Below are 18,696 nucleotides of genomic sequence, written 5' to 3'. Positions count from 1 at the left end.
TTAATGAATTAATGAATTCTCCCCCCTCCCTTTTTTTTTTTTTCTTTCTGAGACAGAGTCTTACTCTACACCCTGGGTAGAGTGCCATGGCATCATAGTTCACAGCAGCCTCAAACTTTGGGCTCAAGAGACCCTTTTGCCTCAGACTCCTGAATACCTAGATTACAGGTGCCTGCCACCACACCCAGCTAGCTTTTTCTATTTTTAGTAGAGACAGGGTCTTGCTCTTGCTCAGGCTGGTCTCCAACTCCTGAGCTCAGGTAATCTGCCTGCCTGGGCCTCCTGGAATGTTAGGATTACCTGCCGCCCAGCCCAGGTTAATGAATTCTAAACTTCAGAGAGAATTTGGGCAGACACAGATCCAATGAAGATACAGGGCTGAGCAAGGAGATTACTTCAAATCTAGAAATTGATCAGCAAAGCCAATTATAGAACTGTGCACCAGAGTCTGCCTCCTGCCTGTTCAGCCTCTTTGGATCGCTACTAGGTTCATCTCTCACCACAGCCCCACTCCAACCACCAAGGCCTCAGTTCAGCCTCCCAGACGGTTCATCCTTCTGCAGCAGCATAGGCTGTCCTGCTGTGATCGCACACTCTGAACCCACTGCCCCAATAGTTTTCTTCCCCACATGTCCCCTGGGCCTTCTAGGTCAGGCTCAGGACCCTTTTTGTCTGTGGCCCTCCCTGCGCACTGAGCATCCCTGTATCTCAAAGCCCAAACTAGGACTTAGCCTATACCTTCCTGGGAAGTCCTTCTTAGAGGACAGTCAAGGACGGAGACTGGTGTATGTGGCTTTAATGCCATTGCGACCATGCCTGCAGCCACACCCTGACCCTCCTGTAACCCAAGGGCAGCCCCTATACTCCAAGGGCCAAAGCAGATCTGAGGACGTTGTGGGAGCGGGGTGTGGTGTGACATCAGGCAGTAGGATCACACAGACGTGCTCTGCGCCACCCTGGTTTCTACCCCATCGTACACCAGGATCACCTGAGAGGCGGTTTCCTCAGTCTGGCACAAGCCCAGGAAAACAGTGTTTTCAAAAGCTTCCCAAGGAGATTCTGCAGGGCCCAGGAAGACTGGGAGGCTGGTCTGGCTGATGTCTTTCCTCGTGGGCTCTGCTTCCTGAGGGGGCTGCCCAGGACCCTCATCAATAAATCGCATGCCCCTAACAGGCCTGCTTTCAGATTTAATGCTCTGAAACTGCCTTCTTGAAACTTTTGATAATCTTGTCTTTGAATGTGTATTTTCTAAGCCAAGTCCCACAGGTCAATGGAACATGCACACGGAGCTTTGGCTCCCAGCAGGCCTGCCTCCCACCTCCCTGGGATAGGTTCTGACTGCCAACTCTTCTGTTCCCTGCATTCCCAGGCCTGGCCTGGCCCTGCCACTCCCTCCTCCTACCCGTCCACATGCTGCCCTCTGCCCAGGGCAGCCAAGATTCACATTTCCCCCTAACTACACCCCTCCTCAAGGACTGATGCAGGAAGGTCCCAGGCAGGCACACATGCCCCAAGACATCTCAGAGCGGCCATGGCAGTGGCCAGCAGCACCAAAGTTCTCAGGGGCAATTCGGCAGGGACAGGCCTCTCAACCACCCCCAATGCAGGTACTCAGCACATCTTCATACGGAGGCTGGAACCCCTTGGGAGGCCCACCAGCTTGAGTAGCAGAGCCATGTGGGAAGGGAGCTGCTCATCCTGTGAATATCCTTGTGCCCAAAGGAAGGTGACTTTAATAGGAAATAAAATAATACCATCAAGAAAAAGAGAGAGTCCAAGCACTCTGGGAGGCCGAGGTGGGTGGATCGCCTGAACTCACAAGTTCAAGACCAGCCTGAGCCAAAGCAAGACCTCGTCTCTAAAAAAATAAATAGCTGGGCATTGTGGTGGGTGCCTGTAGTCCCAGCTACTTGGAAGGCTGAGGCAAGAGAATCGCTTGAGCCCGAGAGTTTGAGGTTACTGTGAGCTGTGGTACCACGGCTCTACCAAGGGCAACAAAATTAAACTCTGTCTCAAAGAAAAAGAGAGAGAGAATGCTTGCAGAAAAAAAGAAAAAAAATCATATTATGGTTCCTATAGTGGCTGCTTTTGAACACAAGGCACTGTGTTTTCATGTCGGCAAGAGCCTATATGCCATGGGACAGCCAGACTATGAGCAAGGGAAATCTGTTTTATTTTCAACACTCACAAGGAAGCAGAAGGAAACTGAAATGTACCAAGAACTCCACTCACAAGGAGAGAAAAGGAGCTGCATAGACAAAGGACATCGGGGACAAGAAATGAGGGGCTAAGGCAATGGGGACAGATATTCCAGCCCAACCAGACAAGCTGGGACAGAGCAACATGTGAGGAGCCTTTCCTTCCCAGGAGGAGGACAAAGATCCAGTCTTCTTCTTCACCTCCACACTCCTCTGGCATCTCCATAGACACTGGGGCTCAAGAGCACCTCTGAGGACTATAAATGAGCTGCTAGACCTGGTGTCCAGGTCAAGATGCTCACATTGAACAAAATCAGGCCAACAGCAGAGCCTTGGCACCCTAAGCAGGAACAACCCAAATGTTACATCATAGCAGGTCTGGTGGGTCGAGCAGTCTGCAGTCACCTAAGCCATTTGACCTCAGTGTGGGGAGGTAGTCAGGAAGGGGATCCCTGGAGGAATTATCCTTTCTTCCCTACAGCAAAAGACAAGTGGATTGAAGGGTACAAACACAGGTGAGTCTGGCTTGAGGAACCAATGGCCCTCTGACCTACAAGCCCCACATAGGAGGGGCTCCCAGAGTGAGGCACCCTGACACCTCCAACCCTTCACACACCAGCCTCCTTAGGTTTAGCCATGCAATCCTTGCATTGCTAGGGTATGATTATCACCCCATTTCATGCTTTTTGTTCTGGCACAGGTGGACCAGGCACATGGCAGGTGCCCTATCTGTGTTACTGCAAGTGGTGGCCACATAGGAGTCAGAGACTCCCATTCAGGGAGGCATCTTGCTCACACTGACCAGTCTGCTCAAACACCATCAGGGCTCAGATGTCAAAGAAGTGATGTTAGCACACTGCAATGGGAGTCTCCTTGGCAGAATAGTGGATAGAAGCAGGGATTTGATGGAATTTTGTTGAAGTGAGGCAGAGGAGGGCTCCCTGGGTGCCTTTCCGTGAGGCAAGAACAAGCAGCAGGTGACGCAGAGAGAAGAGGGGCACAGAGTCAGCCCCAGCCTCAGCCTCCGGGAAGTGCTGAGAAGAGGCCCAGAGGACCAGGCTGACAAGGTGGCGCTTCAGGCTCTGGGAATGGGGGGGACATGAAGGACACACATCCAAGCACTCAATACCAGTCCTGGTGGGCCCTGAACAATAGGGATGTGGGACTGGACATGGACAGCTGGGTCCCAGGGAGTTCAGGGTAAGACCAGCCACAGGGGACACTGAGGGACATGAGACAGGATATGCTTAGGTCTTGGGGCAAGAAAGGTGGCCCCCTCCCCTCATTCATTCAGCTTTTGTCCTCCCTGCAAGAGCCCATGTGGCCCCTTCTCTCTCCATCCCCATTTCTGCCCGCACACAGCCTTCATGGAGCTTCTTTCCCCCTCCCTCTTCCCCACCTGCCATGTCCTCCGATGTCTTCCCTTCCTCACCGCCCCCTTGTTTCGCACAAATCACTACCTGGCGTTCTTTTATGTTCGTGCACTTGCCTATCTTGGTCTTCCCTGCCAGAATGTATGTGAACAGGATTTCGTTTCATTCAGGCACAGGTCTAGGGTCTAGAATAGCATCTGGCACCCAGTAGATATTCGCAAACACTCCCCAGCTGAATGAGGAAATGCAGGCTGAGCTGAGGCTGGGAGGCCAACAGGACTCAGCTGGAGGTCACAGGGGTGGCTGAAGGACCAGAGGCACGAGTGGGAAGCAGTGGTGGCTCTGGCCAGAGTCTGGAGGGGACTGAGTGCCTCCCTGGGTGTCCCCTGAATGACATTCCAGTCAGAGTGCAGCCAGCCTCCCTGGCCGGACCACCCTGAAGCTGGCAGAGTGCTTCCCTGGCCTCCCTCCACCGCCGCCCAGTCGAGCCCAGTTATTACCACAACAGATCCAGGCAGATGCAAAATCACCGGGGCCTCTGCAGCCAGCAGGACAAACTCAGGCCTGGAAAACTGAAGAAAAATGCTCAGAGTTACTTACAGTAGAGAAGAGAAACAAGTTCCAGGCTTTAGGTCTGGGCTTATCTCCCACCCCCAACTAGCACGTGTCCCCCAGAGCCAGCAGGAAACAGGCCTCAATGGACTGAGGCCCCATTGAGCTGGATATCCCAAAGCAGAAGCCTTATAGGGGGATATAGGGTATTGGAAACACTTGGTCTTAACCTGAATATAGGGATGTCCAGAGTGAGTTATTCTATAAGTTTCATAAGTTTCATATGATCTTCTGTATGTATCAAAAGTATAAAACATGTTATGTGGTATAAATACCTACAGAATGCGATTAAAAGCTTCTTTAGAAGCAAAAACCATTTTTCTAGCTCTGCGTGTTGAATCAATGGCACATGGGTGGGTAGCTCCTGCTCTCAGTTTCACAATACTTCACATTTGTCTTATACTCTTGACCCGGGAAATTTGACAAAACCCATCATTATTTAAAACCAGCCATCATCTTCTGGGGTGCATATGCTCTACCCATTTTCCAGGTGAGGAAATTAAGGCTCTAAGAGATTGTGAACTAAAATAAAATCTTAACCCTCTTTGACTAACTGGTCAAAGGATTGGCCAACAGGATTCCTAAAATTGAGCTGCTGGCCATGAGAAAGGAGATGTGACAGTGCTCCTCATGCCCCCGTCCTTCTTGGAGATGGCCTTTTGACTCACTAATAGGCCTAAGGCTATTCAAGACCTACCTGCATGTCCTCCATATACATAACAAACCTCCTGAGTCTGTCTGGTACTTTGTCTCTAATTAATAGATCTTTTTTTTTTTAATTGTTAAATCATAGCTGTGTACATTAGTGCAATCAAGGGGTACAATGTGCTGGCCTCATATACAATCTGAAATGTTCTCATCAAACTGTTCAACGTAGCCTTCATGGCATTCTCTCAGTTATTGCATGTAGACTTTTGTATTCCGCATTTAGTAGGCTTCGCCTGTACCCATTCCAAGATGCACCACAGGCGTGGCCCCACCCATTACACTCCCTCCACCCCAGCCACTCCCCTCCCCTCCCCACCCTTGGCCCCCTCCCCACATTCTTGCGCTATAGTTGGGTTATAGCCCTCATGTGAAAGTTACAAACTAGCTTCATAATAGGGCTGAGTACATTGGATACTTTTTCTTCCATTCTTGAGATACTTTACTAAGAAGAATATGTTCCAGCTCCATCCATGTAAACATGAAAGAGGTAAGGTCTCCATCTTTCTTTAAGGCTGCATAGTATTCCATGGTATACCTGTACCACAATTTGCTAGTCCATTCGTAGGTTGATGGGCACTTGGGCTTCTTCCATGAGTTAGCAATTATTAATTGGGCAGCAATAAACATTCTGGTACAGATGTCTTTGTTATATTGTGATTTTTGGTCTTCTGGGTATATACCTAGTAAAGGAATTATAGGATCGAATGGCAGGTCTATTTTTAGATCTCTATTCTCCAAACATCCTTCCAAAAGGAATGTATTAGTGTGCATTCCCACCAGCAGTGTAGAAGTGTGCCCTTTTCTCCACATCCACACCAACATCTCTGGTTTTGGGATCTTGTTATGTGGGCTACTTTTAGTGGGGTTAGGTGATATCTCAAAATAGTTTTGATTTGCATTTCTGTGATGATTAAGGATGATGAGCATTTTTTCATGTGTTTGTTTGTAGATCGTGCATCTGTCTTCTTTAGAGAAGTTTCTCTTCAAGTCCTTTGCCCAGCCTGAGATAGTATCACCTGTTCTTTTCTTGCTAATATGTTTGAGTTCTCTGTGGATTCTTGTTATTAAACCTTTATCGGAGGTATAACCTGCAAATATTTTCTCCCATTCTGAGGGCTGTCTGCTTGTTTTACTTACTATGTTCTTGGCTGTGCAGAAGCTTTTTAGTTTGATCAGGTCCCAGTAGTGTATTTTTGAAGCTGCTTCAATTGCGTGGGAGTCCTCCCCATAAAACATTCGCGAGGGCCGATTCCTTCGAGAGTTTTCCCTGCACTTTCTTCAAGTATTTTTATAGTTTCCTGTCTTAAGTTTACATCTTTTATCCAGTAAGAGTCTATCTTAGTTAATGGTGAAAGGTGTGGGTCCAGTTTCAGTCTTTTATGGATCACCAACCAGTTCACCCAGCACCATTTGTTAAATAGGGAATCTTTTCCCCCCTGAATGTTTTTAATTGGCTTGTCAAAGATCAAATAATGGTAAGTAGCTGGATTTGTCTCTTGGTTATCTATTCTGTTCTAGACATCTACTTCTCTGTTTTTGTGCCAGTACCATGCTGTTTTGATCACTATCGATTTATAGTATAGTCTGAGGTCTGGTAGTGTGATTCCTCCTGCTTTGTTTTTATTTCTGAATACTGTCTTGGTTAGCCGAGGTTTTTTTCTGATTCCATATAAAACGAAGTATTATTTTTTTCAAGATCTTTAAAATATGACAATGGAGCTTTAATAGGAATTGCATTGAAATTATATATTGCTTTGGGTAGTATAGACATTTTAACAATGTTGATCTTCCCAGCCATGAGTAGGTATGTTTTTCCATTTGTTAACATCTTCAGCTATTTCTTTTCTTAAAGTTTCATAGTTCTCTTTATAGAGATCTTTCATGTCCTTTGTTAGATAAACTCACAAATATTTCATCTTCTTTGGCACTACTGTGAAAGGAATAGAGTCCTTGACTGTTTTTTCGGCTTGGCTATCGTTGGTATATATAAAGGCTACAGATTTGTGGGTGTTGATTTTGTAGCCTAAGACATTGCTGTATTCCTTGATCACTTCTAAAAGTTTTGTAGTAGAATCCCTAGTGTTTTCCAGATATACGATCATGTCATCTGTGAAGAGTGAAAGTTTGATCTCTTCTGACTCTATGTGGATACCCTTGATCGCCTTTTCTTCCCTAATTGTAATGGCTAAAACTTCCATTAAAATGTTAAAAAGCAATGGAGAAATGAGCAACCTTGCCTGGTTCCTGATCTGAGTGGAAATGATTTCAGTTTAATTCTATTCAATGTGATATTGGCTGTGGGTTTGCTGTAGATGGCCTCTATTAGTTTAAGAAATGTCTATACCAATTTTCTTAAGTGTTCTGATCATGAAGGGATGCTGGATATTATCAAAAGCTTTTTCTGCGTCAATTAAGAGAATCATATGGTCCTTATGTTTTAGTTTGTTTATGTGCTGAATTACATTTATAGATTTACATATACTGAAACAGCCTTGAGATACTGGGATAAATCCCACTTGGTCATGGTGTATAATTTTTTTGATGTGTTGTTGCATTCTGTTTGTTAGGATCTTATTGAGTATTTTTGCATCAATTCATTAGTGATATTGGTCTATAATTTTCTGTTCTTGTTGGGTCTTTCCCTGGTTTAGGGATCAAGGTGATGTTTGCTTCATAGAATGTATTGGGTAGTATTTCTTCTTTTTCTATATTTTGGAAGAGGTTTAGTAATATAGGTATTAGTTACTCTTTAAAGGTTTGGTAGAATTCTGACATAAAGCCATCTGGTCCTGGGCTTTTCTTTTTAGGGAGATTTTGTATAGTTGATACTATTTCAGAACTTGATATAGGCCTGGTCAACATTTCCACTTCATTCTGGCTAAGTCTTGGTAGGTGGTGTACTTCCAAGTATTGGTCAATTTCTTTCAGATTTTCATATTTCTGAGAGTTAAGTTTCTTGTAATATTTGTTAAGGAATTTTTGAATTTCTGAGGGGTCTGTTGTTATTTCATCTTTACCATTTCTGATTGATGAAATTAGAGATTTTACTCTTTTTTTTCCTGGTCAGGTTAGCCAAAGGTTTATCTATTTTATTGACCTTTTCAAAAAACCAACTTTTGGATTTATTAATCTATTGTATAATTCTTTTGTTTTCAGTTTCATTTAATTCTGCTCTGATTTTGATTATTCCTTTTCTTCCACTGGATTTGAGGTTGGAATGTTCTTCCTTCTCCAGTTGCTTGAGATATCCCATTAAGTTATTAACTTCCTCTCTTTCTGTTTTCTTGAGGAAGGCTTATAGTGCTATAAATTCCCTCTTAGGACTGCCTTTGCAGTATCCCAGAGGTTCTGATAATTTGTGTCTTTGTTGTTGTTTTGTTCCAAAAATTTGGTGATTTCCTTCTTAATCTCATCTATAACCATCTATCCTTAAGCATAAGGTTGTTTAGCTTCCATGTTTTTGTATGGGTATGCAGATTCCTGTTGTTATTGAGTTCAACTTTTATTCCATGATGGTCTGAGAAGATGCAAGGAATAATTTCTATTTTTTTTAATTTGCTGAGGTTAGATTTGTGGCCTAGGATGTGCCAATTTTGGAGTATGTTCCGTGGGGTGATGAGAAGAATGTGTATTCAGTTTTGTTGGGATGAAATGTTCTGTAGATGTCTGTTAAGTCCGGATTTTGAATGGTTAAGTTTAAATCTAAGATTTCTTTGCTTAGCTTCTTTTTGGAGGATCTATTCAGCACTGCTAAAGGGGTGTTAAAATCTCCAACTATTATGGAACTGGAGGAAATCAAGTTGCTCATGTCTGTTAGAGTTTCTGTTATAAATTTAGGCACATTCTGTTTGGGTGCATAAATATTAATAATTGAAATCTCATCATATTGAGTATTACCTTTAACAAATATGAAGTGTCCATCCTTATCCTTAATTATTTTGGTTGGTTTAAAGCCTACTGCATCTGCAAATAGGATTGCAACGCCTGCTTTTTTCTGCTTTCCATTTGCCTAGAGTAGAGATGACCATCCCTTCACCTTGAGTCTGTATTTGTCTTTTAATGTAAGGTGAGATTCTTGCATGCAACAGATATCTGGCTTGAGTTTTTGTATCCAGTCAGCCAACCTGTGCCTCTTTAGAGGACAATTTAAACCATTCACATTAATTGAGAATATTGATAAGCCTTTCAAGAGTCCAGTAGACATTTTTAATCTTTTTGTGACTGTGGAAGTTGAAATTTCATCGAAATTTTCTGGGTGGGTTTACTTTTGTGGAGGAGGATTATGCTGGTCTTTATGAAGGATAGGTCTGAGAATATCCTGGAGAGCTGGTTTAGTTATGGCAAATTTCTTCAACACATGAATGTCATTGAAGTATTTAATTTCTCCATCATAAATGAAACTCAGTTTAGCTGGGTACAGGATCCTGGTTTGAAAGTTATTTTGTTTTAGGAGATTAAAAGTTGATGACCATCCTCTTTTAGCTTGAAAGGTTTCAGCAGAGAGATCTGCAGTTATTGTAATATTCTTCCCCTTGTAGGTGATGGTTTTCTTTCGTCTGGCTGCTTTTAGAATTTTCTCCTTCATATTAACTTCAGTGAAATTGATTATGATGTGTCTGGGGGATGTCTTATTTGGGTTTAGTTGTGCTGGAGTTCTGAAACTGTCTGCTATCTGAATTTCTGAATCTCTTGGCATGTCTGGAATGTTCTCTTTCACAATCTCATAAAGAAGAGACTCTGTGCCTTGTGAAGCCACTTCATTGCTTTCAGGGATCCCTATAAGACGAATATTGATTTTCTTCAAATTACCCAGAGCTCTCTGAGAGAGTGATCTGTTTTTGCCCTCCATTTCTCTTCCTCTTTGAGAGTTTGTGAGCATTCGAAAGCTTTGTCTTCAATCTCAGAAATTTTTTCTTCTGCTTGTTCCATTCTGTTACTGAGGGATTTACTGTGTTTCTCAGATCTTTGAGGGCTGCAACTTCTTGTCTCAATGTGTCAAAATCTTTGGTCATTTGGTCTTTGAATTCATTGAATTCTTGAGACATCTTTTGGGTTACTGCTTAGAATTCTAATTTGATCTTATTTGCTATCCAGATTCTGAATTCGATTTCTGACATCTCAACTATTTGTTTGTGCATGGGATCTTGTGCTGTGTCTGCCCCATTGTTCCTTGGGGGAGTTGATCTACTCTGGTTATTCATATTGCCAGAGTATTTCTGTTGTTTTTTACCATTGCCTCTGGCTGTCCTCAGAGTTGGGGAGGTGTCTTTCCAAGATTAGACCCCAGTGGGATCACTCTATTGTTGCTGGATCTTTGTAGGGAGTGACCCTGTGTAGCTCCTCCGGGGCTGCCCCCAGGCAGGGAGTTCTGGTTGTGGGAGCAGCTCTGGAGTATGACACACCCAGATCCAGCAACAGGGCGGGGGGTGATGCACACGGTTCTGAGAGTGCCTGGCACCCAGTGACTTTGGCACAGAGGGCCCAAGGCTCCAGCAGTCTCTGGCCAGGAGAAGGGCTCCACAAAGAGGCAGGGAGGGCTCTGGAGGGCACACAGCTACCAGAGTCCCTGGCCAGACGAGCAGGCTGGTGTGGCGGCAGGGAGGACATGGAATTGCGCCACTCCTGGAGTTCCTGGTCAGGGTGTGCAGAGGCCCAACAGGCACTGGTTGCAGTGTCGCTCTGACTGATGTCCAGGCAGGAGCGGATCACGAGTCGTGGCTCAGCTCTTACCGGGGTCTGGGCGGGTGCTGATCGTGGGTCACGGGCCACTTGTGCAGAAGTCCAGGCAGGCGCAGGTGGCGGGTCAGCTCTTACCCGGGTCCGGGCGGGTGCCAATTGCGGGTCACAGCGCAGCTCTTCCAGAAGTCCAGGTGGGCCTAATAGATCTTTTATCTTAAGCATTTTTTTCCCACTGACTCCAGGTCTTTTAGACAGAGCATAACATTCAGCCAGTTGTCAGCTAAAGAATCTTTAAACCCACCTATAACCTGTTAGCTCCCCCTTCTAGATATTCCACATTTGGGGACCAAACCAATGCATATTTTTCATGTATTGATTTGTGACCTCACCTGCAATCCCTGTCTCCCTAAAACGTATAAAATCAAACTATAACCCCACCACTGAGTCCACTTGCTCAAGGCTTCTTGGGTGTGGCTCCAGGGCATGGTCCTCCAATTTGACTCAGAATAAAATTCCTTGAATTATTTTACAGACTCTGGCTTCTTTTCTGTTGCCAAGATCAAGAAGCTCATCCACATCTTCTCACTGGAAAGAGACAGGGTTGCATGGGAATCTAAAGTAGGACTTTTCTCAGGAGGCCAAAATTCCAGCCCAGGAGTGACCTCTGTCCTGGGAGAGTCCCCAGTAGAAGTGTCTTTAGTTAGTGATCAGGAAGAAAATCCAAAAGGTGAGCAAGCACTTTAGGACCTCCTCCACCCATAGCTCATAGAAGCCAGAGTGGCCTAGGAGAACAGTGGTCCAGGCAGAGAGTGTGGGCACTTGGGCCACACAGGAGGAGGAATATCCTAAGGCTATTTGAGGCTCAGATCAGTGTCTCATTAGTTGAGAGGATTTAACTTATTAGCTTAGACAGACGCCTTCGGGGGCATCTAGGAACATCCAGTGTTCCCAAAGGGTCCCAGATGCTGAGACGGAAGGTCTAGGGGAGGCAGACTTCTCAGTGAATACCTTGGAACACCGAACTTCTCCCAGTCACTGTGGACTCATGTTATTAAAATGGTTTCTCAGCTCACAGCAATCTTGAGGAAGGGGTGCTTTCTACCAAACACCAGAAGCAGCAATGACGGCTGCAGCCAGGGCAGTTTCTGGCAGAGCCCTCTGACCTGAGAGTGTGTCCTGGGACATTCCCTGATCTCTCTCCCCAGCACAGACTCAGAAAGCTGACCCCTCAGACCAGAACAGCCTACTGTGAGGAAGCATCGAGATACTAGAAGGCACAGGCATGCTGGCAGGGGCATCCAACACCCCTTCTGTCAGCCTGGCATTCAAGGCTGGGCAGGTTGGCCTGGCTTCTACTCCATGGCCTCAACTCAATACACTACCCCTGGCCTGATTACCCTCATTGTTAGATGGGAGACTTCATCTCTGAGCTGTTCAGTGGACCTCATTGGGTTTTCCCAGCAGAACTTGAGAGTCTGGCTGAATCAAAGGAGTTGGGGGGCCTAATGCAACCCCACAGGAACCCTCCTTCCTCTTCCTCCTCCCTCTCCTCCTCCTTTCCTCCAAAGACAAAGAAAACCAAGGTCCTAGTTAGCCCCATCCCTGAAGTTAGTGCCAAGTTAGTGCCAAAGGACCCTAACTCACCAAAGCCCTCTGTCAAGCTGTTAAATTTGCCCACCACCTATGGCCCCATATAAAAAAAGTTCTCCAACTGCCCCCATGCAGAAGCCCTCTTAGCACTGCCCAGGTGGGTCTCTGTCCCTTTCAATAAACCTGACCTGAACTTCTCCCCTCCCTTCTTGTCTGGGTGCAGCTGTTTACACCTTTCAAAAGGGAGAGCAAGAAACTGGGGGAGTGGAAAATGAGGCAGCTGGGAGTCCAATATAGCAGAAAAAGAAGTACGGTTTTTATTTAAAGTGAAGCAGAGATAAGTGTAGGCTTTTCCAAGAGAGTGGAAAAGGGTCCTCACTGTACAAGGAGACGCCACACAAAGGTAGTACACCAATATAAGCATTTTCATCCCAATTCCTCCTACATTCATGTATAAGAATTCCCCTTGGCTCCCCTTAGGCCTTCAGGGATTCTGTCCTGGTTTCATTGGTTGTCACGTAAATCCAACTGTTACATTAACCGTTACTTCACTAGTGAAGGTGTACCAGCATCTGTAAGCCTCGTGATGTCTGTAGCATATGGTTCTGTGCCAGGTTACCTTATCTTTGTTTTATAGGGGGATCATTCACCAGCTAGAGGTCACAAGTCACGGGCTAGAAGTTATATTTTACAGAAACAGTACATTATTGGTTAATGAGATTCACACCTACCCCCAAATTCCTGGTTTTGCTTTAGAGCCTTTCCAAACTTTCTTGTCCAAAAGGCTCTAATTTTCTCCCACATCCCTGTAGCCCTTTTAACCTCCTTCCATCCCTAATCACTCATTACTGATGTAATGAGGAAAAAGACTCAAACTCTGTAAAATAATTTAAAGAGATGGTTTATCCTTAGCCAAATACGTGTGATTGACCAGGAGCACATGGCCTTAAGAGGTCCTGAAAAAATGTGCCCACAGTAGCTAGGTTACAGTTTGTTTTTATACATTCATGGAGACGGGAATTACCCTAAGACCATAAGTCAATATGTCAAGGGAATATATTGGTTTGGCCCTAAAAGGTGGGACTTTGGGGGTGGGGGACAGTTGTTATAGATTATAGGTGGGTTTAAAGATTTTTTTTTTTGTTTTGTAATTGATCAAAGAAAGGAAGCTTTATCTAAAGGCTTGGAATAAGAGCATCTGTTAATCTGAGACAAACTACCGGATAGTTGCATAAACTCTAGAGCTCTGTTGCGTTAAGTTCATGGTCTGCCGGTGTGGTTTAAGCTTTGCCTTGCACAGTCTTAGGTCTGTTAATGAGTTACAAAGGGTATCTGCAAGGAGAGAAGGGACACCAGGGGCATGTCCGACCTCCCTTCTTATGGCCAGCAACTAGACTTTAGGGTATGTGCAGGGTTGTTAGGTAGAGGTAAGGAGGGAGAGGAGTAGATGGTACCAGGAAATGCTTTGTCTACAGTAAGAGGAACAAAATGGAAAAGGGGGCTTCCAGAACTGAATAGATGCCTTAAACAAAGGGTTTCCAAGGACTGAAGAGACGTTTGGTCTATGATAGGGGGTCTCCAGGGACTAACCAACCAGAAAGAGGTGGAGAGGCAACAGAGTGGAAGATGGCCAAGGCCACCAAAGGAGATGTTTGAAGCATGCCTACAAGCAAGGTGACAGTGTCCCCAAATGATCTACCCTCATTAACATAGTAAAAGTCATACCCATCAGCACCATAACAGTTTACAAACACCAGCAAACTACCCTACAATGTAGGGAAGGTGGAAGGTTCTCAGTTCTGGGAACTCTCCCCACTTTCCCAGAAAAAGTGATGAATATTCCACCCCCAGCTGAACATATTATTAAGGATTAGAAAAAAAGAACAAGCCCTAACTGTAGGGGGCTGCTGTTCTTTCTTGGCACAGTCTGCTGTCTACTGACTTTGAGAGTGCACTATACTTTCTACCCTCTGACACTAAGCTCAGTCTTCTCCACTCATGGTCTCTCTCTCTCTGGAACGTACCATGCTTATGCTTTAATAAGTCTTCGCTATCTGGCTTGGTTATATCTATCTGGTTTGCTCACTTAATCCACCGACTTGGTACCAGTAACCATTCTTCAGTATTGGGAACCAAGAACCAGAAAACACAGACCTGACATCTGGTCCCCACACCTGACAGGGTTCCCTCAGCCAAGAGCAGGTCCAGTCAGTCAGCAGGGGGTGCTTAAGATTTTATTTTAGTTCACACCAACCAGAAGGGAGACTCGTTCCCTAAAGAAGCCCTCCCTGCTGTGTCAATCTGTGCCCCTACTTTTTATCTGTTCAGAAGGCCACTTCCAAGTCCAGTTGGCCTTGTCAGCTCTCTTACCATGTACCACGCTTTGCTACTGCCCTGCACACCTGCTGAGGGGTGGAGTCTAATCTTCAACCCTATATCCTACCTAGTAGTGGCCACACAGCCTGCCCCAGTGAGATTACTCAATGGATTGAATACCTATGCCCTAAATTGCAACTTTCAGGTTCTTGTTAGTCCAATTCTATAAATTTCAGCACACAAAGCCCTGCCCATTTTCAGCTACTGTTAGGCCCCCCCACACCCCAGCTTTCTGCTCAGACCTCTGTGAGGAGTGTCCTTCCACATTTGCTTACCTTTCCTTTTCTTCGCAGGAAACCCCTTTGAGACGGAGTTGCAGGTCGTGAACTTTCTGCCCTGGAGAGTGCAGATCCAGAGCTGAGCCGCCTGCCTTCCTGATGGTCCTGGGGAACTGCACCCGGGAGAGTGCTGGCAGGGGCAGAGAAAGGAATGAGGGAGTAACCTTGGCAGTGGTAAGGGTTTCCACCCCGTGAAAGGCCACCACTGGCAGACGCTCTGCTGGATGGAGTGCACATATCACTTCACGTTACCTTCACCCCTGTCTCTGGGGAGTTATTACACCCATGTTTCAAGTGGAGAAGCTGAGGACCAAGAAGTCAGACTGTCCAGCCACAGGGGTGACGCAGGGCTGGAAATGCACGGCCACAGTCTGCTTCTTCCCCACCCTGCGACTCTGCCTCTCTGCTTGCAGTACCATGACCCCAGGTCTCCAGCAATCCCTGAGTGGGTCAGGGAATTGTAGAGGGTTCCTTAGAATTTTATATATTATGCAAAATATTTAACAATAAATATGTATCATGTATTCCTCTGGGGAATAAATTGTTTTCACTGAGAAAATAGAGTTTTTAACGGCAGGAAAAATCATTTCTAGGTGAATAGTCCATCAAGGCACCTGTTACAGACTTGACATGAAGTACAGCCAAAGCCACTGGCCAAACCATGGAGAGATATAAGATACTGTCGCAGCTCTCAGCAAATCAATACATAAATAAATAAAATCGCCAAATTTCAAAATGCTCAAGTTTCCCAGTCCAGGAAGATACGGGTCCATGTAGGTGTTTTTTTTTTTTTTCTGGCCAGGGCCGGGTTTGAACCCACCACCTCTGGTATATGGGGCTGGTGCCCTACTCCTTGAGCCACAGGCACTGCCCTCCATGTAGGTTTTGATCCCATTTATACACCACATTTTAGACGATTGCAAAACAGCCACAATTATCTCCCTGGCCCATGCCCTTTGCAATGGGACTTTGCATCCTTCTTCCATCAAGAGATAGAGTCCATTTCCCTAATCCTTGAATCTGGGCCAGCTGGAGGCTTGCTTTGCCAATAATATGAGGTAGAAGTGGTGGAGGGCTAGTTCTGAAGACTCTATGCATCTCTCTCTCTCTCTCTCTCTCTCCCCCTATCTATCTATCTTTCTTTCTCTCTCTCTCTCCTCTGCCACTATCATGAGAACAACCCCAGGCTGGCCGGCTGGTGGAAGAGAGCCAGGATTCCTCAGACAACAGGAATCCCCACCCACACCCCCAGGAGTGAAGCTGCCAAGCAGAGCTACAGATAATCACAGATTCACAAAGGCTCCCAGCAGAGTCAGAAGACCTCCCAGCTGAGCACAGCTTAAATTACTAACCCCCAGAAGCACAAACTAAATAAATAATTGTTGCTTTTATACATTGCACTTTGTGATTTTTTATAATGCAGCATGGTATGACAACCAACAATCCCAACACCGAGGTATATTTTTGTTCTATCACTGAGTCTTCACTGAGCACATGGCTCCCAGCAGGGACAGGATGTCCCAATGGCACAGTTGCCACCAGGTCCTTCACCACCTTGGTATCCTATCTGCTTAAACATGGCTTCTTCATCTGCTAATGGAATAGGACTGGCATTTTCTGGGGGAGCATTTTCTAGAGGTTTCTCATCAATCATCAGTAAAGAAACAGGATATGACCGCTCCATACCAACGTCCCACCCCAAGTTCACAGCACACTGTACACCTGGCTGCTTACCGGTTAACAAAGTGGCTGCAGTGACTGTGTGCTGAGGTGCTCGAATGGGGCTCTGGCAAGCTCTGGGTCTCTGTGCTTCTTTCTGAAACTAACCAAACAGCATGGTGCAGAGAATGGGTGAAGGCCAAGAGCACGACTTTCTTGAATCAGCCTGGACTGTGGATGGCATCGTGGCTTACTAGCTGTGTGGCCTTGGCAAAATTACTTAACCTCTCTGAGTCTGCTTCTTCATGCAGAAATGGAAATGGCAGTTACAAAGGGTTGGGAGGAAGGCTAAAGGGGAAGATAAAGACTGATGGCAAAGAGTTTTAAGGACAAAAAACAATGACATTCATTTTTTTTAAGTTTGGATTTAGTTGGAAAGTAGAGAACAATAAAAGATTTAAGATTATGCTAAAGTTACTCTTTAAACATGTCTAGAACAATGACAAAGAAAACTACAGTTTGTTGTTGTCCATTTTAATTTGTTCTTAATCAACTTAGACAGTGGAAACTGAATTTTTAAAAAGTTTACATTTGATATAATCGACTATGTTAAATTGTATCCCCAATTGAGACTTCTCTGGTAACACAGATAGGTCCTAAGTTCAGTCCCTTGTCTCCAGGCATCTTCCTGGAGGAGGGGTGCTGGCATGGGCTTTCTCTGCCCTCACATCAGGGATGTGAGACCTATCCAGGGCAGGAAACAATAGAATGGGGGTTGGCAGCACATACCCACCTCTACGAGGATGCAGAGACTCCAGGGCCTGTGCCACTGGGCTCTTGCTGGTTGCCTGGTGCAGCCTCTTCCTGAGCAGGTAGCTTCTGTTCTGTTGCACAGAGGAGCTTTCTTCCACAACACTCCTCTCCACCTAAGGGTCAAGTGCATCACGCATCTGCATCCCAAGGTCAGGATGGCATGCAAACTGGCTGTCAGTGTAGAATCATCTGCCTTACACAGTAAGAGCTTAATGATACATTCTCCAGCACCCAGAGCATACTTTGTACCAGCCACCCACATGCAACCTCCTCCCTCCCATACCCGTGTCCTCACACACACCTGTGCCTTTGCTCATGCACTCCTTCCAATGGCTAGAGCCTCCCCAGAAGCTCCTCTGTGCCTACAAGACCAAGATCTGTGTCTTCTCCACCCGTAATCCTCTCACCTCTGCCCTCTGATCAGCTGCCCTTCCACACCCTTCTTGTCTCATAATTCCTCGCCCATCTCTCAGCATCACCATGAGCTCTCCTAGCACAGAGCCCCAGTGAATGGTGAATAAGTGATTGCTGTCTGCTCTGTAGGTTCCTGATGGAAATGCCATGTGTTGACACAGTGTTTACCCAAGGATAATGACACGCCAAAAGATGGTAAACTCTGATGTCTTAATAAATACACTCTGCTTCTCCCACTAAGTCCTCTGGCTAAGTTAATAGGAGCTATATGTTCAAGGGTCAAGAGAGAAGGATCCAACAAGGCCAGGATGGGAGAGACGTTCTCTGAGGGTGGCAGCCTCCACCCAGCTGGCCCCTCATCTCCACCCACATGGGACCTCATCAATCCTGGTCTCAGTTGTCCCTGGACAGGTGAAGACAGCTGGCCGGTCTCCAAGCTCTCCTCCCTCTGGTTCCTCTCAAATGCAAAGATCCTACATTTTGTATCATGGATACCTGCTCGCTTGCCCCATCCTGTCCCAGCCCTACCCTGGGGGGCTTGAGAGGGACCAACTCTGAGGAGTGCCTCTCATTGAGATGCTCCTTGCTCGGCCTGTCCACCTCCTATCTTCCCCCCATCACACCCTCCCCCAGAACCACTTCCTCAGTAAACAACTGGCACAGGAATCCCTGTCTCCAGGTTAACTTAGAGGGGACCCGACCTGAGCCAAAGCCCATGTTGAGCACTGAGGAATGCAGGGAGCAAGCAGCATCGTGTGACAAGCACAGGGGACCTTCCACGGGTATGAGACAGGTCCCCTCTAGGACCGTGTGAACAAGGTCAGGGAAGGCTTCTGTGCAAGACCTGAATTATGGGTTATCAACATGACTCTTTTCATGTAAAGAGGCATTGTAAGGCTCACTGTCTTAGCCATGTTAGATTTGGGGCTTGCACAGCCTTCACCAGTGCTGTCCAGTGGAACTGTGATGACAAGAATGTTCTAGCTTTGCCCTGTC

The 18,696-nt window shown here is 45.9% G+C and overlaps 1 protein-coding gene across 1 annotated transcript in view; it reads right to left on the bottom strand.

Annotated features, from left to right (window-relative positions):
- The window catches only part of FRMPD2 (FERM and PDZ domain containing 2), a 113,505-nt gene that overhangs the window by 66,753 nt on the left and 28,056 nt on the right, over nt 1-18,696 (bottom strand). The window contains exons 6-9 of the mRNA XM_053586027.1: nt 17,267-17,399; nt 16,549-16,636; nt 14,812-14,944; nt 4,072-4,143 (exon numbers count right to left, since the gene is read on the bottom strand). Of these exons, the coding sequence (XP_053442002.1) occupies nt 4,072-4,143; nt 14,812-14,944; nt 16,549-16,636; nt 17,267-17,399 (426 nt within the window). The remainder of the gene's footprint in view (nt 1-4,071; nt 4,144-14,811; nt 14,945-16,548; nt 16,637-17,266; nt 17,400-18,696) is intronic.

Source organism: Nycticebus coucang, chromosome 3, assembly GCF_027406575.1.
Source record: "Nycticebus coucang isolate mNycCou1 chromosome 3, mNycCou1.pri, whole genome shotgun sequence".
In the NCBI taxonomy this organism is placed as follows: Eukaryota; Metazoa; Chordata; class Mammalia; order Primates; family Lorisidae; genus Nycticebus; species Nycticebus coucang.
Note: the sequence above shows the minus strand (reverse complement) of the source record. Positions and strands in the feature narration are given on the sequence as shown.